The sequence below is a fragment of the Alosa alosa genome, chromosome 23 (assembly GCF_017589495.1).
Source record: "Alosa alosa isolate M-15738 ecotype Scorff River chromosome 23, AALO_Geno_1.1, whole genome shotgun sequence".
NCBI classification, from domain to species: domain Eukaryota; kingdom Metazoa; phylum Chordata; class Actinopteri; order Clupeiformes; family Clupeidae; genus Alosa; species Alosa alosa.
In genome coordinates, this window is record NC_063211.1 from 14,059,110 (window position 1) to 14,084,740 (window position 25,631).

The 25,631-nt window shown below is 42.5% G+C and overlaps 1 protein-coding gene across 1 annotated transcript in view; it reads right to left on the minus strand.

Moving 5' to 3' along the window:
• Positions 1-9,286: 9,286 nt before the first annotated feature.
• tns1a (tensin 1a) overlaps positions 9,287-25,631 on the minus strand; it is a 127,565-nt gene continuing 111,220 nt past the window's right edge. Inside the window, exons 20-35 of the mRNA XM_048234392.1 lie at positions 24,150-24,334; positions 23,788-23,950; positions 21,630-21,725; positions 20,915-20,941; positions 19,930-20,101; positions 18,994-19,655; positions 18,635-18,724; positions 18,235-18,363; positions 17,772-17,867; positions 17,520-17,597; positions 16,837-16,908; positions 16,516-16,587; positions 15,475-15,643; positions 12,903-12,971; positions 12,785-12,814; positions 9,287-12,559 (exon numbers count right to left, since the gene is read on the minus strand). Coding sequence (XP_048090349.1) covers positions 12,418-12,559; positions 12,785-12,814; positions 12,903-12,971; positions 15,475-15,643; positions 16,516-16,587; positions 16,837-16,908; positions 17,520-17,597; positions 17,772-17,867; positions 18,235-18,363; positions 18,635-18,724; positions 18,994-19,655; positions 19,930-20,101; positions 20,915-20,941; positions 21,630-21,725; positions 23,788-23,950; positions 24,150-24,334 — 2,252 coding nt within the window. The 3' untranslated portion in view covers positions 9,287-12,417. The remainder of the gene's footprint in view (positions 12,560-12,784; positions 12,815-12,902; positions 12,972-15,474; positions 15,644-16,515; positions 16,588-16,836; positions 16,909-17,519; positions 17,598-17,771; positions 17,868-18,234; positions 18,364-18,634; positions 18,725-18,993; positions 19,656-19,929; positions 20,102-20,914; positions 20,942-21,629; positions 21,726-23,787; positions 23,951-24,149; positions 24,335-25,631) is intronic.

Consider the following 25,631-nt stretch of genomic DNA (forward strand, 5'->3'; position numbering starts at 1 on the left):
ACACACACACACACACACACACACATAATCACACACAATCACTCACAATCACACATGAAGACACACATGTACATCCACTTATACTGTACACTAATCAATGCACACATGCCCCTAAACATTTGCAGGTACGTGGACACACACATATACTGATACAGATACACATGGACGCACACACACACAGAGAGAGAGAGAGAGAGAGAGAGAGAGAGAGAGAGAGAGAGTAATATGAAGAATGTGCTGGGGTGAGGGCACCATTTAAGGTGTGCATACCTGTGTCTCTCCCCCTGCATCCAACAAGCCGGCTGTCAGCATATGACCTCATCAGATGCTCACTGATCCAGTGGATCTCACAGCGTGATGGAGGAGGAGGAAGAGGAGGAGGAGGAGGAATTAAGGGTGCCTAATGGAACTCACAGTTGTGCATTAAACGCTAGGTTCTTACTCCTCAACCAGCTCCAAGTGGAGTGAAGGACTGCCGTTACTGTGGGTCTCTAAGGTGGCAGGCAAAACTTTGGCCACCCCTAGTTTCCTGATTTTAGACAAGAAGGCTTAGGGCCCTAATTGAGGAGTAAGGCAAAGTGCAAATTCTACCAAAAAGTAAAGTTCTTGTGAATGAACTAGAGCTATCTATCATCTTGTATGTGGGAGCATTGAGCTGACTCATCAATGTTTGCAGATGTTTTCTCCAGGGTGTGTTACATTAGCAAATTGATTTAGCCTAGTTATTAAATTAGCTTTATTTAGACTTAAAACATTGCACTTTGTTCCTCATTCAAATTAGGACTCATAACATTATAGATGACAACTTTAATATTTTCAGTTTACTTTTTAATTTCCATCTTGTAAACATTGTAATTTCCATCTTGTAAACATTCAAAATCCACCAGTTTACATGTTCAAAAGCCAAAGGTTGTGACACCATGCATGGTAAGCACTTACGAGCACTCTCTTTGGCAAGCGTCAAAGTTTGTAGACGCATTTTGTAGCCTTTATAGGGGAATTTTCACCCATTCTTCCTTGCTAAACACTCTTGCCATAGGTCTGTAGAAGGGGGTCACTTGCGCTTCAGCCTGGTTGGTGCGTCTTCTTCAGAGTCAAACAATTACAGGTTTTGACTCTAAGGAAGACGCATGGGTGTCAAAACGTTAGTCTGATTGTCTAATACAAATCACTTAAAGCGTTGTGTGCTCCGTTCCTGCTCATTGGTTCTTGTTAGACCTTGGGTCTCCTCTTTTGACTCTTTTCAGGTCTATCCGCAGCTGAGGCCATTGCAGAACATTCAGCTTGTGCTTCTTGATGTGGTCCATTGTGAATTTGAAGGTGTCTATAGGATAATTATCCAATTGTAGAAGCCATCCTCTTTTCACCTTCACTTTGTTTTTGAATTTGCTGATATTTAAGTCCATTCTTTCCCTCCACTGTTCTCTGTGCCTCTGCCTGCACACTCCACTGCAACACAAGCCAAAAGAATGATTGATCCACTCCACTGATGCTTCACAGTCGGAGAAGTGTTCATTTTTCTGAAATTCTGCACCCTCTCTCTCTCTACAAATATATTGCTTGCTCACCAGAAAGTTCTATTTCAGCCTCATCAGTCCATAGGAATTGTTTTCTAAAATGCAAGCTTATGTAAATGATCCTTGGCAAAAATCTGATGCTTGAATGTTGTGGTGGGAGCACAGGAACATTTTTCTTCGGACAACTATTCCACCACAGTAGAATAGTACACCATCACTCTGGACTCTAAATCTTCCTGGAGGACGCATGCTGTCAGATGGTGGCTGGAGGTTTTCTTGACCTCCATACCTCAGCTTGATCTCCACTGGTCCTGTTACCATTTCCTATTGACATCACAGACTGAGAAAAGAGCTATAACCTGAGAATGACTAAGAGCTAGGCAGCTGTTTTAGAGGAGCTCATACCTGCTGATTTTTGGGAGAAGGTTTGAGTCTCTTGGAGTGCATGTGCAAGATCTTGTTTGAAATGTTGAAAAGAATGTTTCAATGTTTCAGTTCATTTCCTGCATCATTATTCACAGTAACATAATTTTTGAACAGAGGTGCCCAAACTTCAGCAGGCATGCACACGTTCGCACGCACATACACACACACCTGCAAACGCACACGCACACACTCAACGCACACACATACGCACACACAACACACACAGTCGTTGCTAGACCCTTCGATCCTTCGATTTTGGCAATAGTCAATAGTCAAATTCTTTCGATAGTCAAAGAATAGTTTAAAAAGTAGCACAATCATTAAGATCATAATAAAAAAAACCCCATAAAACACACAAGGTAAAATAATTTAAGGAATACTTAAAAAGACAAAATAAAAGACACAAGGTAGAACAATTTAAAGACAAATTCAGAATTTGTAAATCAGTACAGTTAGCAGAAGGCATCTGAGAAGAGTTTGGTCTTAAGTCTAGATTTAAAACTGTCTACAGTTGGGGCCATAGATATATATTGTATGGTTGGGGCCTTTTTGATGTCATCCGAAAGTTGATTCCAGAGCTGAACCACATCCAGTAGCAGCTACATGTAAAAGCTGCTTCACCATGTTTAGTTCTAACAGCAGGTTTTACTAACAGGTTGTTCTTCCTTTTGTATCACCTGAAGCTTTTTGATAGTCTTTTTAGGAAGGCCTGTGAAAAGCCCATTGCAGTGATCAACCCTGCTGGAGATAAAGGCACAAATGACTTTTTCTAAATCATGTTTTGACATCAGCCCTCTCTTTGGCAATGTTTTTCAGGTGGTAAAAAGCTGATTTAGTTGTTGCTTTCATGTGGCTGTTGAAAATGAGGTCACTGTCAATACACCAAGATTAAATTATTAATACACACTCCTCCTTTTTACCAAATGTAATTACTTCAGTACTTCAGTTTTTTCTTTGTTCAGTTTTTTCTTTGTTCAGCTGAAGAAAAATTTGAGACATCCAGTTGTTGATTTGGTCAATACACTGACAAAGAGATTCAAGGGGACCATAGTGATTTCTACCGTCTATGTCTATCGTCTAAGTGCACTCCACATCTACCCCATTGATGGAGACAGGGGTCAAAACAGGCTTTTCCCTCTGAAAGTTCACATTCAGCTGCAGATGATTCAGGCTGCACCACTCAACAAACTTGTCCATTCTGTCTCCTTATGTCTATCAATACATCCTATGATAGCTGAGTCATCAGAAAACTTCTGGAGGTGGCATGTCTCAGAGTTATACCTGAAGACAGATGTGTGAGGGAGAACAAGAAGGGAGAGAGGACTGTCCCCTGGGGGGCACCTGCGCTACTCAAAACTGTCTCTGACAGACTTTTCTCTAGCCTCACATACTGTACTGAGGTTTGTTGGTCAAGTAGTCTGTTATCCAAGTCACAAATGGGGCGTCCACCTGCATGCATCTTAGCTTGTCCTCCAGCACTGAAGGCTTTATTTAAATACACTGGAGAAGTAAAAAAAACATGACTCTCAGAGTGCTCCCAGCCTTATCAAGATGGGAGAAGGCTCGGTGTAGCAGGTATATGATGGCATCCTCCACTCCAATGTGTTCCTGATAGACAAACTGCAGGGGGTCCAAGGCTGATCTGACCAGGGGTCTGAGGTGTGAGAGGACTACCTTCTCCAAGGTCTTCATCACATGGGATGATAGTGCTACTGGCCTGTAGTCATTTAGCACCTTGGGATGCCCCTTCTTAGGCAGAGGGACCAGGCATGATGTTTTCCACAGTTGGAACCCTTCCTAGATTCAAGCTCAGATTAAAGATGCTTTGAAATATTCCAGAGTTGTTCAGCACACCTCTTGAGCACCCCCACGCTCACCCCATCAGGGCCTGCTGCTTTCCTTAACTGAAGTCCCTCCAGTTGCCTTTAAAAGCAATCAAATTATAGTGGGAGCATATAGAGGTTGAATAATAGTGGTCCCAAGATCGAGCCCTGGGGAACACCAGAGGTCAAGGACGTTGGTGTTGAGGTACAGTTGCCGATGGCAACATCTTGTAGAGATGATTTGAGCTAGTTGATAACAATACCTGTAAATCCAACCCAGTGTTCTAATTTGTGTAGTAATATGTTCAAATGCTGCACTAAGGTCCAGTAGCACTAGGACTGATGTTTTGTCTGCATCTGTATTGAGGCATATGCCATTTAAAACCTAAATAAGAGCTGTTTCAGTTCTGTGATTTGCCCGAAAACCAGACTGAAAGTAATCAAAATACCCAGGTGGTTAGTTGATTAAAGACTATTTTTTTGCCAATAAAAGGTCCATTGGATATGGGCCTGTAATTGTTTAGCATGGAGGCATCCAGGTTATTCTTCTCCAGAAGGGTCTTTACAACAGCTGTTTTCAGGGAGTTAGGAAAATTGCCAGACAGCAATGATACATTTACAATGTGATGGACATCTGCTGCTATAAGTGCCGCTATACAGTTTTGAAAAACATGGTAGGCAGAGTATCTAAGCCACATGTGGAAGAGTTGAGATTCTCTACCATTTTTCAATCGTTTTGTAGTTCCTTCCCTTTGTAGCTGGAAGTTTCGGATGTTGAGTTAGTAATCGAAAAGATATGCTGAGTCATATTTTGTAAATTTTACCTTTGAAAAAAGAACTCTTTGCATATATTACTTGAGAGAAGTTCAGGTGCTAATTGTGGGGGATTTGTTAACTTCTCAACGGTTGAAAATAGTACTGTATGAGTATTATTACTTCTACTGATGATGTTAGAAAAGAAAGACTGTCTGGCTTTGCATATTTCAGAGTTATATGTGCTTTGCATCTCTTTATATATTTCATAGTGGATCTGAAGTTTGTATTCGCGCCATTTTCTTTGGGCCTTCCTACACTCTCTTTTTAGGATGCTTACCGCTGAATTTTGCTTCCATGGTGCTTTCTATTTGTCCTTTCTTGAATTTTGGGGATGGGGATGGGAGATTAGGGGGGTTTGGGTGGCCTGGGGAGTTTGATTGCAGGGTTGCCAACTTTGGTGTTTGGCTGGAGTGAGATTTTGTGAAGTCATAGTGCGTGTGCATAAAATTTTTCCCTAAACCTAATTTTAAAAATGTCTGTCCGCTGACTTTTTTGCTATGTACAGTATAATCCCTGATTTATGTTTTTTAAAAAAACCTAATAGAATGGAAAAGTTTCTTCAAAATGTACAATTAAATTATTGATTGCACTTGAAAACAAGACTAGTGTTTTAACCCCGTGGCATGGAAGGATTATGAGCCACTGGGCCCACTGGGCACAGACATGAAAGGGGCCACCTGAAAAAGGTAGTAGCTCAGTAGAAAAAATTGAAAAATAACCCCTTAAATGATGACTTCTGGCGAGGTTTGTGGAAAGAAATGGACAGATTGAGACTTATGAATGTGTGTATGAGTGTACGTATGTATCAGGATAGATGGAAATAGCCTAACATATTTTTTTCCACCTACCATTGTGGCTGGTGGATTCCAAAGTCTACCAGCCACTAGATACAGTATGAACATTTGATGAAAAATCATGACCAAAATGATCACGGTTATTGGTATTATTGCAATATGATTAACATGTGCTGACTTTTTTTCTAAACCTACCATCAATGTGGGACAGAACTCATAACTGGCCTGCCCTTCATGCCCAGTAGCAACCAATCTAAAGGTCAACAGAACAGCTATAGTGTCATAAAAGTGGTGTGGCTCCTTTAAGACCCAATCCACTGGTGTGAGTTCTGGAGCCATCCAACTATCTAACTCTATCCTACATCATCTGATTTTAATATTATGTCTAGGCTATATTTAACATTTAACATTTATTTTCTATTTGGCTTGTTATGAAATTATGCATTGACCAATATAAGCACACTTTTCTAAGACACTTAAATACATGCATGCTTAGCATTTTGTGAAAAATCATTATGGCTACATCGACAAACTTTTAGCCATGAGCTGTATATCCTCTGATTTTAATATTTACACATATGTAGGTATTTAAGCACAGCTCAGTTTTAAGACACTTAAAGCCCAAAATTTGAGACCATATAGAAATTTGTTACCATTCCAAAACCGGATTAGGCTACTCTGGAACGGCTTATTGTACAGGGGATTGCATTGCACCTTTGTGTTCGGTAAGGTCTGCTGTTTATTCTGGTTTACGGTTTGTCATGTGTGGAACGAAAAGTTTGTGAGATATTCCTCCTATATGAATTGAAATGAGCGCAGAGCTATAGTAGCCTAATATGATTATTTCTTGAAAGTTAATTTTCTCGCGAACCGTTTAAATAGCGGCTATAGCACCTTATAAAAGATGAGAAAACGTTATTTCATGTGATGTCTGTGAGGCTACTTCGCGAGTAGTTCCTAGAGAAGAATGGGCGGCCACACAAATGTCGGTCTGCCTCATGTCTAAATAGCAGGGTGTTCCGTGAAGGTGTCGCGGACCGGATTAAAATAGCCTAGTCAGCGAATCAACAATCAGAGAAAACTGTGCTGAGAACGTTGTAGGCGGATATTAGACCGTCTGCTTTTGGTCTAGACATACTTATGCCTTAAACTCGTATCCTGTCATTTAGAAACAATGCTGTGGTCTAGTTCATCAACAAAAAATGAACGGATTGCAAAAAAAAAAATGGATTTGGCGTGACATTTCTTGAATGTGCGTGAGAGCGTGAGATTGGTGCTGAAAGCGTGAGTGTCACGCCAGATGCGTGAGAGTTGGCAACCCTGTCTGATTGGGTGGGGAGGTGATTGGGTGTGGATGGTGATGGGAAATCAAGAAGGATGGGGTTGAATATTGATCCAGAGTCTCCATTTGACTGCTGAGATCCTGTGGAGTTTGTTGCAGATGCCTATGTTGATTCCAGTTAGACACAAACACTATAGTAGATGGACATCAGAAAATTGCACGTAGCAAAAACAAGGAAGCAATGAGAACAGATGACGCAGTAGGACTTGGTTGTAGTCCGTGGGAAACAAATGACCAACTGTAGCTAACCTGCCTACAGGTCTGGCAAAATGTCAGAATAATTAGGTTATACATTTGGAGAGACTTAGTTGATTTATAGTTGACTTGATTTTTTTGCATTCAGAATGACCTTTGTGCCTAAAAACATGATGAAACTGTTTATGGTGATATGTGAAAATAAGTATTGTGATACAGATTGATTGATTGATCTCAACAGTACTTTGTACCTTCAATGTAGTTGTTGCTGTTTTAGCAGCAGCAGTATGGCATAGTAAGTTGCAAGGGAGGGGGAGTACATTACATAGCCATTACATAGCCACATTATATAGCTTAGCAGATTACCGGTATATAGCGTAGCACATTCCATGTATGCAGGACACATTCAAGACTAAAAAAGTGTGATTTGAGTTTGTGTGTGTGTGTGTGTGGTGGGGTGCTGTGCTGTGCCCCCAGTAGAATGGAGCTTTGGGTCTGGCAATGCTCCTGCTTCCAAATAATGAGGTCCAAACTTGGATTACTGAAGTGCTTGGTGACTTGCTTGTCCTGTTTGTGGTTAGATGTCCCTACCCACTGAGGAGTGCTTTTCTGGTAGCAGTGGCTGTTATGGCTTCCTTTCCAGAGAAATGGCCTGTTCTTTGGAAGCAGAAGTTCCGAGATAATTCCCCTGGTCTTACGGAATGTAACATATCTTGCACAAATGTCTCTCATTAACTATGTAAACACAGTACTTTAATTGATGTATTTAATTTTGCAGGGCATTATGCGTCTTTTCTGAATATCCATTGCAAGTCTTTTCTGAATATACACTTCACATTAATGATGTCTATGATATCTCCCTAAAAGTTGGGACACCAAATTGTAGATGTTTAAGTGAGCACAACAAGAGTTTCACTTGATTGCTGGACAAAAATGCAGGGCAAAAATGATGCCGAACGCCAGGTGAGTGACTGGGTTCAGCACGGGGTTAAATCACACAGAGAATCCTCAATTTGAAAATGTGATCTAATAAAGTGTGATATGATAAAATGTTATCTTGTAATTATCCCCATGTTTTAACGGTAAGGAGTGATAACTAAAAACTGAAAAGACTAGTAACACTAACTAACTTCTTACCTCACAAACTCAAACTTCTATCCATCAACAATGGGAAGTGGGGGAAAAATTGTTGTTCGAGCAAAAACCTCCCCATATATGCAGGCAGGAGAAAGGGAGAGAAAGAAAAAGAAAAAGATACTAAGTGAGTGAGAGTGAGCAAGATAGAGAAGAGAGAGAGAGAGAGAGAGGGAGGGAGGTGTGGATACGCGGTCATCTCTGGCGGCACAATCTCACAAGCCCTCTCTCTTTCTGAGAACAAGAGATGCCTGAGAAGGCCGGCGAAAAGCAGTGACATCACCTGATATTGGAGAGGTCACCTGATCTCTGATAAGACAGGTCCGTCCAGTCGGGTAGGAACAGAGCCAGAGGATAGATTACCTCATTCCAGGTTAGAGCCTTTCCCCGAAAATGGTACAAAAGACAGATTAAAACCTCTCTCTAATATACAGCTTATACAAAGAGTAGACGTTTTAAACAGTGGAAAAACACTGAATTCTAGTTCACTTACTTCTTTGAAGTATCATGTGAGAGATGAACTGATTGCTAGGCATGTTGCAAACTCCTTTTTACGCTTATGGAAATTTGGACAGCACTGCCCTCTAGTGGTCAGTAGATGTACTAAAAAAAATTAGGATCATGGTGCCTTGTCCTGTGTGGTTGCTCATGTTCATGGCTAGTGCTTGATACCAAAGATCCTTTAGAACGCTTTATCAACTGTCTCTGTTGATGCTTTTACGTGATTTAAAAGGAATGAAAACAGTTTCTTAGAAGACACCTCTGATGAGGGGGATCTTATCAGAAACTCTGATACAGAAATTTCCTGGGGTGTGTTTCCCAAAACCATAGTTTTGAGGTGTGAGGTGAAGCACACACTAAACCAGAGCAGTGAACTGCCTTGCTACAGCGGCGCTCAGGGAGCAGTGAGGGGTTAGGTGCCTTGCTCAAGGGCACTTCAGCCGTTCCTACTGGTCGGGGATCGAACTGGCAACCCTCCGGTTACAGGCCTGAAGCCCTAAACAGTAGGCCACAACTGCCCATGACTGAAGGCATAGTAATTTAGAGAACCTTTCAAAGTTCTGTATAAGCACTTCCTCCCATCTAGAACCTAGCACGATTCTCTGTGCGATCAAGCCTTGCAAACCATGGTCCAGTTTCATATACCAATAATAATTCATGAACATATGAATATGTCTAAACAACTCCAGAAGCATGTCACCTGGGCGTGTGTGGAGATTTAGTTTACAAACAACACCATTTTTAATGTAACTGGTTTGTATTGCTTTAATGTTTTTTTTTTTCTCCTCAGGAACAAAGCCATTGCATTATAACACAAATAAACATAAAATAAAATAAAAACACATAAATCCCACAGAAGCTCTGTACAGCCTTAGTAGTACATTCACACATTCAAACCCCAGACTTCATCTTCGCAAAGCCAACTCACTGACTTCAGGCAAACATCCGAGGAAAATGTCCGCCGGGTCGCCTGCGAGTCTAGAGCATTCTGGGTAACACTGATGACACCAAAGCACTGGGCCTGACTATGGGGAAGACCAACCGGTGAGTGAAAAAAACACAAACAAAACATAATTTAAAAACAGAAATAAATACATACTTTTATGTTACACAAAGGACAGTCAGTATCTTTTGTTATCTTGTGTTCGCTTTGAGGTCTTGTTACATGAAAAAGGCGAAGAAACTGCATATATGTGTACAGCTATAGTGGTTTTGAATGGAGTATGGTGCTTAATAGCGGCATGATCTACAACAAAGGTTCTTGGCAGCCATGGCACCTGCTCTTCCCCTAATAATAACGAGATATTATTCAACCGTTTCCAATACTGAATCCCAACAACAGAAGCTATGTAAGAACTGCACCGACATCTGTTGTAGCTTCTCCTTAGAAAAGTCATGAGGACATGTTTAGATTCTGGTTTAACTTAACTAGGGTGGCACTGGCAGTCTGTAAGTGCTATACAATTATAAAGATGGGGTAGCCTACGCTGTGGATCTTCTGAGTTTGCCTCTTTGGCAAACACATTTGTGTGCCTTCCTCTTGACATTCTTGATGGGCAAATTAGTGTCTGTAGCTGGCAGACTTCTAGTTCCATCTCCATCACACACACAACTGACAGACAGCGTTATCATCCTGCAACGGCACAAACTGATGGATTACAAATAAAAAAATGCATAAAAACAAAAATAAAAACATTGTGTTTTTTTTATACATGAATGTCTTCCCCTCACACACCTCAAACACCTCAACATGAGACAAAATGGAGCAGTGGCCACACGCAAAAAACAAAGTGACTCTCAGCTGGACACACAAGATGTCTTTTTTCACTCATGACTTTAAACTCTTAACCAAAATAATTTCCCCCCCATGTAGTCTCAGATGTTTTGAATGTTGACTATACAATATCTTGTCATTTCAATATACTGCATGAATAACCCAAAAGCAAGAGAGAGCAACAAAAATAAATATTTTCATTAAAGTCACCTTTTTATAGTAATACATATGTAGTCATCATTATTTATAGTCATGTTTATCTTTTTTCAATAGCTTATGAAGATTGGGCTTTGTGTATTGTTTTTTCTTTATGTTGTCTTCTTTTTTTAAGCCACGCTCTCACACAGTGAATAAAAGAAGTGTGGTAATGGGCAGTGTGAACAGAAAGCAACTCTGTTTTTTCTTGAAAGAAAAGGTAGACATTGCCTAATGTGTATTTGGCTGAAATAAAACTCCACTCGGGAGAGGAAATGATGTGTGTGTGTGTGTTAGTATGTGTGTGTGTGTGTGTGTGTGTGTGTTAGTATGTGTGTGTGTGTGTGTGTGTGACAAAGATAAAGACAGAGCATAGCGAACTTCAACAAGATGTAAGACCCTTTTTTTGAAGTAAAAAAGAAAAGAAAAGAAAAACCTGAAGGTAGCATCACATGCAGTTGAAGTCTCTAGCGATCAGTGTCGCCATAGCAATTTTTCTTCTTTTTTTGTTTCTTTCCTACAGCAGGGGAAAGGGGTGATCTGCGTTCAGAGGATAGTGGGGGGCTGGGGGGTAAAGTTCATTGAGTCAGGTTGAAGGGTAAAGGTTAAAGGTTAAAGGAGCTACTTTTGCACTACGGCATGCGGGGGCATCGCTGTTGGTCCATCCAGGCGATGAATTGTTCACCCCTCCAGTGTCCAGTGTGGGTCATTATAGGGAGATGTGCACATTTCTGTGTGTGTACAGTAATTGTGTGTGTGTGTGTGTGTGTGTGTGTGTGTGTGTGTGTGTGTGTGTGTGTGTGTGTGTGTGTGTGTGTGTGTGTCTGTGTGTGTGTGTGTGTGTGTCTGTGTGTGTATGAGGTGACCTGTAGAACATCTCTCTCCTGCTTTACAGGCTCTGTGCATGAGCTGAGACTTGTATCCTCACCTGCATCCTGATACAGTGCAGTCACACACATTTTGCATCTACAGGCCAGAGCAGCCGATCCACAATCCTCCACCCCAACAGTTCCCCCTCTTTCTGAGTTTGACTAGTTGAGCCTGGGGCCTGGGTGACATTATTGCTGATGTTGGACCACAGTGTTTTTCAATTTTTTTCCTGATATGCAGTTTGGTCAACTGAACTGGTGTCTGTGTGTGTAGGTGTTGTGATCGGTAGACCTGGTAGCATCCTACAATCTCGAGTCCACCAGTGTCTACAAAGAGAGCAGTCTTGACCAACAACGAAGGGTTAGAGAAGCAGCTAAGGACCATTTGCAAGCGAACATGCATATCGTCACTGAATACTTTTTCTTTTTTTTTCAATGTTCTTTTTGAAAGAAGAAGTCACAGAGACAGACAAAAAAATCTTTTTTTTTTGTCCAGAGGGATTTTGTACTTTTTTGACAGTCTGGTTAAAAGTAAAATTCCTTTACAAAACAAAATGGAATACATTGTCCAATAATGGCATACTTGTTCTGAACACTACCTTTGGTTGTTCTATCTGAAAAATGATTCTTTGTTGCTTTTTTGTTTCTTCACTTGTCTTTCTTTTAAAACTCATTAATTCCTAAATTCTCTTCAAGTCTGGATGAACCACTGGGAGAAGTATTCTCCCCTTCCTCTTCCAGAAAAACCTCTGAGCTCTCCTGCACGTGCATAGACTCCATCTTGAATGTTCTCCTACTTCACTGAAGGAAAAATCAACACCTTGAAAACTTAAAGAAAAATAAAATAAAATAAAGTCAACAGTTTTACTCAACTCCTCCTTCCCATCTCTTCGAAAGAAGGACGGGGGCGGGGAGACCTTTATGAAAAAATATATCCACACAAAAAGGGCATGAAAAAACGTGTCTTTGTGGGAGGAAAAAAAGAACACACGCAGTTTAGAGAAAAAACAAAATGTCTGCCAGGGCAGTCTTCACTGTTTGGGGTTGCCGAGCATGACCTTGGAGACAAAACTGACAATGGCACTGGCCGGCTGGTCTGGCTCCAATTCGGCAAACAGGTGACTGACGTTGTCTGTTGTGCTTCCTTGTTTCCGGGCCACAAATCCAAACAACCTGAATACACATTAAGACAGTCAAAACAACAAAGATGGTGATTATCTTTCGGGTAAAACGTATTTAAAACTCGACCTCAATCACACAAAAATAACAAAAAGGATAATGATATTGATTATTACTGTTTTTTGTATTAAATCATAATAAATTCAATACATTTTGTGGCATCTAAAGGCATAAATGTCAAAATGTTTCAAATGCTACAAGAATTTGTAATGCACGTACTTAGCCGCTCCACCCTCTGTCTTGTTCCACCTGCAAAGACATGACCATCCATTTAGAAGCATGCAAATTTAAAGCCAGACTTCTAAAAATGCCTAGAGATATGCCAGCTAGCACTTACTTTCTGTCCTGCGGGTCAAGGTTACAGTAGGTGACGGTGTTGATGGGATAGTGGCGCCGGAAGAAGATTCTGGAAGACAGACTTGTGTATGAGAACACATACTATAATAAGAGACTAAATATCAACAGAGGTGCTGCTTCTTGCCATGGTCAAACTTTTGACAGTGAAGAATGCAGTTTTTGGTGGGGATGTTAAAACTCTTTAATGAGGCTGGCACCCTCTTCAAGAAGCTATCAAGCTAATTTCAAGCTAAAGTCCAGCTTTTCAAATCATTGCCAGAGGGATATTTCAATCCACCCAGAGTGACCTTATGAGTGGTGTCAAAGCAACCTCAGCATTTATTTATCTTTTATGTAATCCCAGGTCCCATTAATTGTTTCAATAGGCCTACAGTACATTTGACCATTCTAGCAGATGCTTTCATTGGAAGGGACTAAGAGTAAAGCTAAGGCATACTGTATATTCTACTGTTACTTCCTTGAATCTGAACCCATAGAATTGATGTTATGCCAGCTGTCTCCTGTGGTGATGTGTCCTCAGAGAAAGTGTAATAATCAGCGATTTTCTTACGGGGGAGAGCAAGCCCCAAATCTGAGCAGTTTTCCCATCAACAGTCAGTTAGACACTGCCCCAGTGCCTGTTTGCTGGTTGAGTCAATAGATTCTTGCTAATTGCATTATGAGCTGTAGGTGGCGCCAGAAGAGACAGATCTTTTTTTTATTTTTTATTTACCTGCTTCATGTACTGTCAGAGCACGATGACTAAAAAAATAGAACAAGTTATTTTTGGAGAAGTTTCTGACGACTGAAAGGTGAATGAGTCAGTAGCCTACCGTAATCTCAACTGTCTGCATTGGTTTGTTAGATGGATGGATGGATGGAGCTGACATCTCACCAATGCTACAAGTTTAACCTTCTGATCGTTTGAAAAGCAGCCTCATCCTTAACAGATGCCCGTATTCACAGGCGTATGAACCACTGTCAGCCACTTCACAGCACTATCATAAAGCAGAAGAGCTTGACCAATTGGAGAATACGCTCATTGCCATGCACAACTGACAGACTGAGGAAGTCATTTTTCCCCAGGGCCATTCAACTCTTCAATGCTTCACTTAAAGGAATAGGAGAGTTAGACTTCTCTGCATAGTCTATCTGCCTCCACACCTCCCTCTACACTTATACTTCCGTGACCTCTGACTGTTCACTAGCCCACTGTGTTACTGCTTACACTGTCTACTGGCTATTATTAGCCCTTATTCCACTGCTTGGTTGAATTTCCCATTGTCCTACGTAATTTAGAACGACCATTAACCGTATGTTATTTGCACACCTATGAAGTAGATCTATTTTTTTGGCCGTATCACACTTGTATATTAATTCGCCGAACTCGTTGTGAAGTTTAAATGAACCATCACGTTGCATCCGAGCTGTAAAATGCAGACGTTCAGAACATAGTAACATTGTAGCATATGACGGAGGTGGCTTTTAGCTAGATGGATGACAGCAGGCTAAGTGAATAGCGATGTTTCAAAGCTAAAGTTCATCAGAATCTTGGGATATGCCCGCTTGACAACGGGAGAGATAGAACTAATGACTGGCCTTTGGCCGTAGCAACCACGACCGTGCATTAATTTCTGTGAACAGACCACTGTGTCGTCCATTATCCCTTACATATCCCCTCCCTCCATCTCCCAGTCTGGACTGTGCTCTAACATCACATCATACTTGACCAATGGCTGATACCCTATTACTGCAAAGCTATGCTTGCACTGCTGCTATAATTCTTATATTGCTATGTTTACATTTTTCTCCATTTTGTCCATATAATTATACTATAACTGGGTAACGCTTTAGAATAACATGTGCTTATTAGGTATTAACAGTGCATAATAAGCAGTTAACAATTCATTACTAACAATTAGTTAACTGTTGTTATCGTTTAATAACATTAACTAACTGTTAACATGCAGCTTGTAAGTGTTAATAAGCAGCCTTTTAAGTTAATTACAAGCATATTTGTTAACAGTTGTAAGTGTTAACAAGCAGCTTGTTAATACTTGTTAATGGTGTATAAGACAAAGAGGTGGATAACTAATATGCTTAACTAATAACTGTTATATTACTATGCTTACATTTTTCTATTATATTGTCCATATTTAATACTGGCCTCTTATATTGTCCATATTTATTGCTGGTCGCTAGACTTTAACCCTGCACTGTTGCACTGTTGGACTTATTTGCACTACCACCATGACACACACCTTACTGAGCACCTTACCACAGCATATTGTCAGTCCCTGCCCTGTCACTGCAAGTACCTCATGCTTATACATTACATTACATTCATGTGGATCATGTATGCTTATATGTTGTGTGTGGTGTCATAAGCTACTGGGACTTTGAATTTCCCCTAGGGGATCAATAAAGTATGTACTGTATGTATATGTGTGTGTGTGTGTGTGTGTGTGTATCTATCTATCTATCTATCTATCTATCTATCAATCTATATACTGTATCTATCATGCCCCTTAAATTACTAGTTATTAAAGCTTCTGCTAAATGCAGGGACATACTTCCTCTGATTGTCGGTGAGGGTGATGCCCTGGGTGGACACCTTGAAGTGGACGACAGTGGCACTGGGCAGTGGCTGGGCCGCCAGCGTCTCGCTGATGGCTTTGGCAATGGCCTGGGGGCCTGTCAGAGACTCCATCTCCACCGAGTTAATATACAGAACATTGCATGCTGGGTAAAAAGAGAGAAGAAAAAAAACAGATCTTGAAAAACAGAATGAAACAAACAGCCCAAATACTACACAGAAACAGTTCAGTTAGGCGGACATCACATTAGCCAACGTCAAGCTGCAGGTGTATTATTGTTCTCTATGGTTCAGCAAAGCTGGCGTAACACTAGCATTGAGCAAGCTGAGCATTGAACTTCGTTCAACTTTCAAAGCGCAACGCGTGTGTATTCAATTGTCAGTTAAGGCAAACCGTTTGTGTTACGATAGAAAAGAGATATAACTTATTATGGTCTGAGCGTTGCGTTACGCTTGCCGCTGCCACTTGCCACTGGCTAATGTGATCCCCGCCTTAGAGCACATTTAGCCACATAGCGTATATATTTATCACAAACTCATTCCAAAGGCACAAAGCACACTGTAAAAAGGTCAGCGTTAGAGGAGATTATTTAGAGTCCAGTGTTTTGGCTGTTGCTAATTCATGGTGATGAAACCTCAAATTTGTTATTGAAAATTGAACTTGTTGCACACTGCGCCAAAAGTATTAGTCACACTCTTGTGAGTGTACGCAAACTGATTGCTAGCATGCTTTCAATGCCATGCCTATTGACAACACATATCGAGGCCCTCTCAAGAAAAACAAAACAAAAACAAGAACAAAAGGGGTTGGGGAGTTTGTTTCTTGTAAGTACTCTGAAATGCTGTGATGCGACTGATGCAGTGAGTTGAGGGTGTGGGGCAAGAGCTGGACCGTGAATAGCTGTTCACAAAAGGGATCATGCACAACTGCATCATGAGTTAGGCTTCATTTGTGGGTCTAACTGAAGGCCCAACTGAAGAGCAAAAAGCCTGGCAAACATTGTAGCACTGTAGTTACCCTGTGACTCATCAGGAACCTTCGGCCCTACGGTGACATAAGAGGGACAAACTGTCAGGGGACCGACAGGGGCTAGGCAAGGTGCACATGTGGGGGAGAAGAAGTCACAGGAGGGAATAGATCACGCGAGAGAACAAAATCATCTGCAGTCAAATTGGTTGACAGAAAAAGAAAAAAATACCTTCCATCTCTTTCAATCACCTCTCCTTTCTTAAACAAGACACCATTTATGTAACCACCCTTTTCCTGTTATTATTTTGTGAAGCTAAGGTGGCAACTGATATGGAGAGGGGGAGCTATAACCGGAAGGTTCCGGCTTACCTGCACCCTGCTTCAGTAGGTCAATGGTGGAGCTTGTTGGGGTGGCTAACTCAATGGCTTCCTCATTCGGGTCTGACGAAGGAATCACATTAATTGATCGATTGATTGATTGATTAACTTTACTGATCCCCAGAGGGGAAACTAGTATGCTACCCTGGGGCGTTAGATAGATAGATAGATAGATAGATAGATAGATAGATACTGTACGTTATAGTGTTTCCCAAAACCATAGTTTGTTGGTTGCATTGCAATTTCCCATTGCCAACCAACTAAGTTGCTAACAGGTTAGCAACTATGGTTTTGGGAAAACCGCCCCAGGTAAACATACAGCAACAGGACAGCAACAAGACAATGACAAGTACAGTACAGTACATTGTAAAACATACATATCAGGTGGTCAATAGCCATACACATTCTAGGACTGAAGATACAATCTCTAATTAGATTTATTAAAAAATAATAACTAGATAAAAGACAAATAACCTCACATCTGTTCTCACACTCAAAAACAGAAAGAAGTACAGTTGTTAACATTTTTGAATCTGTTTTCAAATTTGAAGTTGACAGAATAAAATAAATGGATCAGTATTTAATTTGATTTAAACTGCATTAGTACTCGTGTTCATGATGACTGGACTGTGAAAGGACCATGGAGAGAGCGGTGGCCAGTGAAGATGTCTTACCTCGGGTTGGGATCATTAGCTTGCATGGGAGAGCCAGGGGTGTCATGGAGTGCTGGTACACCAATGCAGAGAGACAGCCTGTCAATTAGAAACACACACACACACACACACACACACACACACACACACACACACACACACACACACACACACACACACACACGAAGAACAGTAAGATGAAGGAGGACCACCACACACTGTTGGACAATATAGAGTAATGAATGTGGGTGTTAATGAGGATCAGGAGCTCACCAAAGTAGGGCTCATTGGGACAGCCCTTCAGCCTCACACCCTTAGCACTAGTCTCAATCAGGAAGTGACGAACCAGCTCGTTAGTGATGTCTCCCACTGATAAATAAGAACAAAATTATTTAACATTACTATGCTCCAAAATGAGCTGATATAATTGTATTCCATTTAATCAGTTCAGTTTTTCAGGTCTTTTTCTTTTCATTTCAATACATGTGTTCAATTCAATGCAAGTTTTTTTTTAGGTTTATCTTATCAAGATAAGTCTTCTTTCCATGATAGTCCACAGACTGGCCCATGGCCCATGCCTTTAGTCTCATGTGTATGGGGTGGTGGTAGCGTAGTGGCTAAGGAGCTGGGCTAGCATGCAGTAGCCTGAAAAGTTGTGCACTTAACCCGACTTGCTCTGGGGAAAATGGCCCTTGTAATATAATTGATAAAAGCACCTGCTAAATGCAAATGTTACCTTTCTTGTTCTGTTGCACAGTGGGTGGAGGTGAGGCCACCTTCATGGCCAGGCCGTAGGCCCCCTTGAAGGAGTGGCTGTCTCGGATAACAAATGCCCCAGGCTCTCTGTCCTTCAGCACGCAGATAGCTGGAGGATAGTATCGTGTTAGACCAGGCCATTAAAGTTGTTTGCAAATATCTATCTATCTATCTATCTATCTATCTATCTATTTCCCCCTACTCTATGCTAATGCTGTGTGCTATGATATATTTTGTCCTTATGAAATATTACGTCTATTTAGAGTTATCACTAGAGGAGGCACAGTGCATGTACATGAAGTCAAAACATTAGTGCTGCTGAGCATCATTACTATAAGGAGACATGGTCTCTAGGATACCCATGTTAGGCAAGCTCTTACCTTGCTCCCGGGAGATCTCTGGCTTGTACCAGAACTTGGATGTGTCCTGCACAAACTTTACGTTGAGCTTGATGTCTGGTGGTCCATCAGCTGGAAAAAACAAGTACAACAGTACTTCATGATCCGGTCCAGCATATCTCTTCTCAAAGATAAAATGAAACTACAATCACCACAATATATATTTTTTACATTTTGCCAGTATGGTATATTTGTCAAAATTGGAGAATAGAGAAGTTTTTTTTTTATTTTTATATTTCAGAAATACATTAAAGGTCATAAAATGATAAATGAATTGTCCAACATCCACTATACCATTTTCACACTCATATATCACAATCGCATCATTATCGCTCCCTCACCATAGATGGAGACAATGGCAGGTTCAGACGTTGCGTGCGGGGGCATGACGGGTGTGCTGGCACCGCTGGGCCCTGGCGAGGACATCTTCCTGTTCATGGAGCCCTCAGTGGGGGTGGCACTGGGCCTCTTATCAGGCAGCATGGGCTGGGAGCCTGGCTCCGCGCCATACAGGTGACCTCCAGAGGCGCCGGACTGGCGCCCGCCGGGCCTCTCGTCGGGGCTGGCCTGCCTGCTGGGCCTCCTCTCCGGACTCAGGCTTCCGGCGCTGCCCGGGCTCTGAGCGTGGCGGCCCATCGTGGGGCTCTGGGGCACCGCTTTGGTGGCACCCATGTGGCGCACGGGCACAGGGCTGTTGGGGTCGCCGCCATTGGCTGGGGGGACCCGGTGCCCGGTGACTGGGCTCTGATTGGCTAGCCGGCGCTGGAGGACGGGGCTGGGGGCGGTGTTGGTGGCAACGGTGCGGTGGAGCGTGTTGGGGCTGCCCGGCACACGATGGACACCCATAATGTTGACCGTGGCCGTTTCAGGATCCAGGTAGCCGAGCGGGTCGGGGTAAAAGTGGGGGTGCGTGAGCTCGGTGGTGTTGGGCGGGTAGCCCACGTTGGACACAGAGACAGGGGGACTGGCCACTCGCATGGAGCCGTCAGGATGTGAGAAGTGTCTGGACAGGAGAGAGAACAAGTACAGAATGTAGATGAAAGACCTTAAAATCGTGGTAAAAACACTGCTTTTAATGGGTAAAGGATGATGTTATGAAATGGTCAGTACAAACCTGCATGTGTATTACTGTAATATAATGATGATGTCAGTCATCTTTGGACATAAATCACGGCCACACACATACAGTACATGCACGCACACACACACACACACACACACACACACACACATACACGCACGCGCACGCACACACATACAGACCCTCAAATACTCACCCCTCAGGGTGGTGGCTGGTGCCAAGGGGTGAGAGCGGGGGGTTGATGCCGTGGGCAGGGGGTGCCGCCCTCTCCATAGCTTCAGACGGGTACAGGGGATGCTGGTGGCTAGGGGACATGCCGAGACCCCTCCCTCCAACGTGTGCCACGGGCCCAATGTAGCCTCGCGGCTCTGCAGAAAAACGAACCAAACGTGTGAAAAACAAACAAACAATACTGTAACAAACACGGCAACCTTGAAGTCGAGATGGAGGACAACAAAGAAAGTACATGTAAATATCTGAAAAGTAAATCAACGGTGAATAAATGATTATGCAATCACAGAAAAATGAGTTTCTTTGATAACCTGAAAGTGGTATGGGGTAAACACTCCTTCGAAATAAAAATGTGTAAAAGTTAGCTACTTTTAGAAACGTATAGCAGAGGTGGAAACAAGTCAGTCATGTGAGGATATTAGTGACAAAGAGGACTACACTTCTTAAAAAAAAACAGATACAACTAACTATTTTGCATAATACAGTTGTAAATTAACATTACAAGTCATATTGGAACACTGACATTACATACTTATACTTTTCAGTGTTTTTGCTAGTATTTATAAAACTAGAAACTGGACACTAAATAAGTACAACACACAAGGCTTCAATTCATACATAGGACAGGGGAAATAAATAAAAATAATCTTACAGTAATCTACAGTATGTCAAAACATATCAGGCCTACACTTTTTTGGTTCCATGATAACAGTAATACCTCATGGCACCATGGAATCTCATTGGCATAATATAGTAAAAACAGATTGGACCAAAACAAGGGGTAAACATAACGAATTTAAGGGGTAAGATGAGTGCCAAGAACGGGTAGGGGATGAGCACACAGCACAGCACAGGGTCAAATGGAGTAGGGCAAGACGACACGCGTGAGTTGGGTTGGGTGGCCGGGATGATCTTTAGAGTGCCAGGGGTTATCTGAGACAGACCCTTACCTTCCATTTCATCACTAGAGTCAGAATCTGACGGCAGGAAAAGACCGAGAAAATAGAAAGGGAAAAAAAGAGAGAGGAATGAGACAGAGAGAGAGAGAGAGAGAGAGAGAGAGAGAGAGAGAGAGAGAGAGAGAGAGAGAAGAGAGAGAGAGAGAGAGAGAGAGAGTAGAGAAGAGAGATTGAGTATGAAGCCAGTTACACAAGTTACACAGGATCAGGATGGGTTGAGTAAGAGCCAAAAGCAGCATGGAAGCATAATGGAGGACACAGTGTTCCTTTACCAAACTGTGTATGCCCTTCTGATGGACTGTATGTAAGACACAGTCAATGGGGACTAAAGCTGCCATATCAACATGCAGGTCTCCAGCCAAACTGTTCCTTTTGGTCTGTAACTGTGTGTGTGTGTGTGTGTGTGTGTGTGTGTGTGTGTGTGTGTGTTAGTAACTGTGTTTGTGTGTGTGTGTCTGTGTGTGTATGAGAGAGAGTCTGTGTGTGTGTGTGTGTGTGTCTGTGTGTGTGTCTCTGTGTGTGTGTGTGTGTATGTGTGTGTGTGTGTGTGTGTGTGTGTGTGTGTGTATGTGTGTGTGTGTGTGTGTGTGTGTGTGTGTGTGTGTGTGGGTGTGTGTGTGTCTGTGTGTGAGAGAGAGTCTGTGTGTGAGAGAGTGTGTGTATGTGCGTGTGTGTGTGTGTGTGTGTGTGTGTGTGTGTGACTCACCGGAGCTGCTCTGCTGCATGTGAACATCGTTGGGGCTCTGCGCCTTCAGCCCCAGGGCCGACAGAGGCGTCTTGGCCAAGCCTGGCGGGGAGCGACCTACAGCCCCAACACAGACAAGAAAAAAGAGAGAGAGAAAAAAAGGAACAAGGTAGAAGAGGAATGCACAAGGGCAAGAGAGTGAATGAGCAGAGAGAAAAGGAGGAGAAGAAAGTAAAAGTTGATTCTCTGTCAGAAATGCTTACATTGTAGCTCATGTAGCTCAAGTTTTCACATGACATACATTTTTACGTAACAAAACATTAACACTGTTGGGGGGGGGGGGGTCACACACAAATAGCAACACATCCAGGTGGCGGATACTTCAACAGTGATCAGAAAAACAACGAACATGGGACAACAGGAAAGTCATGCAAGTGACAAAAACAATGGAACAATGTGCTTAAAGGGCAGTGATGGGGACAACGACCACACCACACAGCCATATGTGATGGACACAGTGCAAGAGCACAGACATTTCATGTGAGCAGGTGCAAAAAAGTAATGTAGGCCTTGCTTTCTTTTCAAATTCTATATGTTCTAGAAGGTATATTGATGTGCTGTCAAATGTGTCAAATGCAGATAGTAGCTGGCAATCTTTTGTAGTTCTTTTTATGTATAAACATAAAATGCAGTTTGCATGTACTGTAGTATGGCAACAAGACATTGTACAAGCTGCAATAACAGTATACTCTTTAAGAGTGAAGATATTTAGATTTACACATAAAGTCTTTGTTTGAATAAGAACCACATACAGTAATCATCATCTCAAACATAGCACAGATCTCTTTGATGGAATATTTAATTTTTCATTACTGCTGAATTTAACATTGAAGATCACCGACATTAAATCTAAATCTAATGGTCATTCCAATGAACTACCTAAAGTCTAAGAAATAAAGACCTAGCTTCGTGGTTCAAAACACACATTTCCTGACCAAAAGTAAATATGATATTGTAGTGTGTATTCTATCAATCAGTCTGGGGAACTTTAAAATGCATACGGTATGGGACGCTATGGACTGTAAAAAAGCTTATGCTGTTTGCCATCATGCTGATATGAAGACCAAGCATGGTGAAACATCTGTAGTATGTGAGCATGCATCCTGCACTTACCAAAGAATCCCAATCAATTCTTTGTGTGGCAGCTCAAATGACCAATAAGAGGCAAGAGAAAAGGGGAAAGGAGGGGCATTTGGGGCTTATCTGGCCTCTGATTGGTACATTTCTATACCTGCAGCATGACTTCGCTGCAGGAGGAGGGAGCCATGGAGATATTGCTATGATGATGAATAAAAATGACAACGCTCTGTCACGACATCACTACAATGTGTGTGTGTGTATAGTATGTCTATGTGTACGTGTGTGTGTGTGTGTGTGTGTGCGTGCTTGCGTGCGGGTGTGTGTTTGTGTGCCTGTGTGTCTGTGTATGTGTTTGTGTGTGTGTGTGTGTGTGTGTGTGTGTTTGTGCTTGTGTGTGTGTGTGTGTGTGTGTGTCGGTGTATGTGTATGTGTGTGTATGTGTCTACAGAACAGTATATCTTGGTTTGTGAGTCATATGGAATAATAGCGCTGATGGAGCACTTCCCTTATGGAGATGCACCCTGCAATGAATAAGCAGATGTTGCAAGAACAACAAATCTCAGTGACCGTGACTAAGAGATGACTGATGAGAGAAGCCATGTTTGGATTGCAATTAGGGATCTCCTCACAATAAAACTCCAATCTTTCTCAAACCATTTCACCATGAAGAACGGAGGCCAATCCTTCAGACCTCTGGACTGTGAAAAGATACTCAGTTGCAAATGATGAGAAACATGGGACGGATTTTTTAACACAAGTTTCAACCTCATCATCAGAATCCTTATAACCTCGTAGCTAATGAGACTTCACAGAAAGAAACACTCTCTGTATAACAAAACCAAAATGGATGCTTGCTTCATCCCTTCAGCATACTGATAATAAAGCTTGTCACTATTCCTTAGCCAGAGGAGGAAGAAGAATCTGAGGCAGTGATGTCTCTTCCTATGGTGTGTGACCCAGAGCGTATTTGTTTGTTTGTTTGTTTGGAAGTAAACAAAAAGGGCGCCCACCCCTCCTCCTGCAGGGAGGTGAGACTTACACAGGTTGAAGTAGGGGGTCTGTGGCGAGGTGAGGGGGGACACAGGGAAGGCGGGGGTCGAGGGGGGGGCCTCACCACCGGCGCTGGGGGTTGGGCTGGTGGGGGCGCCACCGCTGCCGTCTGGGGTGTCGTCAAACGCCTCCCGATAGCTGTGCATGTGAACCTGCAGGGGGAGACAGAGAGCTCTGAATCGGACACAGAGGGAGACACACTACACACACACAGACAGAACACACTCAGGCTAAAAAATATCACACACACACACACACACACAGTCATGCAGTTCAGACAAACCCATGCAACCTGCCTCAAACCACTGTGGGGTTCTGGGAAATGTAGTCATGTATTCGCAGCAACCGTACCTCCCTTGGTCGGCCTCCTGGATTCGAGGCGATAACAGTAACAAACTCTGGCGAGACAGGGGTGCGGGAGGCATTCCCGTGAGCTGGACGATCCTCGTGACCGTTGTGGTACTGACCCTCGCTGGTCGTGCGGCGACGCATGGATGAACCAGACTCATCTGGGGTTGCTGTGTGTGACCTTGACCCTAAGGACATACGTTCGTAAGAAAAATGAACACAATCAAAACCAATTCATACACATTCACAACATTACAGTTCATTGGTGTAATTGGTGATTTCTGTTGCAAAAATACTTTTAGGAAAAATTATGCAATTCCTCCGGAGAGGCATTAAGTGTCAACACTCTATTTTGAGCTGAATGTTCCTTGACATTTTTGGATTTGGTATCTTTTTAGATATTTGTAAACTCCTTTCAGTACAAAAAAGAAAACAAACGAAGGCATTAAAAATGACCAACATAAAGAGATAAGCTTTATATAATGCATAACAGTACTGAGAAACATGCTCATGCCTAACCAACTATTAACACTGTCGTGAAATATGTACCGGTAATAAAGAGGCCCAAAACTAAAGTTCGTTTTTAGGGCTCCTTTTAAAATGATCCTTGAAAATGAGCCCAGTTTTACAATGTGGAAGCTAAACTGCTACGATGTGAATGATACAATGTATCATTGGCTGTCATTTCATGCACTAGGTTGACCAGGTTGTACTAAACCACTGCTGTATAGATACGTATTTACTGCTATCCCAGGTGTGGAGGAAAGGAAATTGGAAATTGACAACAATTGTGATTGTGGAGTGAAAGTGGAGGTGGAGGAGTGTTTTGGAAGGGAGCTGTGGAAAGAGTAAGCAGATAGAAAGACATGAAGATTTTGTGAGAGAGAGAGAGAGAGAGAGAGAGAGAGAGAGAGAGAGAGAGAGAGAGAAGATAGAGGGAGAGAGAGGGAGAGGAGATAGAGGGAGAGGAGAGAGAGAGGGAGAGAAGAGGGAGAGAGAGGGAGAGGAGATAGAGGAGAGAGGGAGAGAAGAGAGAGAGAGAGAGAGAAAGAGAGAGAGAGAGAGAGAGAGAGAGAGAGAGAGAGGGAGAGAGAGGAAGAGGAGATAGAGGGAGAGGAGAAAGAGAGGGAGAGAAGAGGGAGAGAGAGGGAGAGGAGATAGAGGGAGAGGAGAGAGAGAGGGAAAGAGAGAGAGAGAGAGAGATAGAGGGAGAGAGAGGAAGAGGAGATAGAGGGAGAGGAGAAAGAGAGGGAGAGAAGAGAGAGAGAGAGAGAGAGAGAGAGAGAGAGAGAGAGAGAGAGAGAGAGAGAAGCTGGAGGAGATCGGGGACAAAACCAGAAAAAGAATAGGAGCCATGCATGCTCAAGGGGGGGCTGGGGCTCATATCTGGCCGAGATGCCCCGGAATGAAGGTTGTGGATCTGCCCGTGATGGGGGGAGAGGATGAGAGGAGGCAGATGGAGGAGAAGAAGAGGAGGTGGAGGTG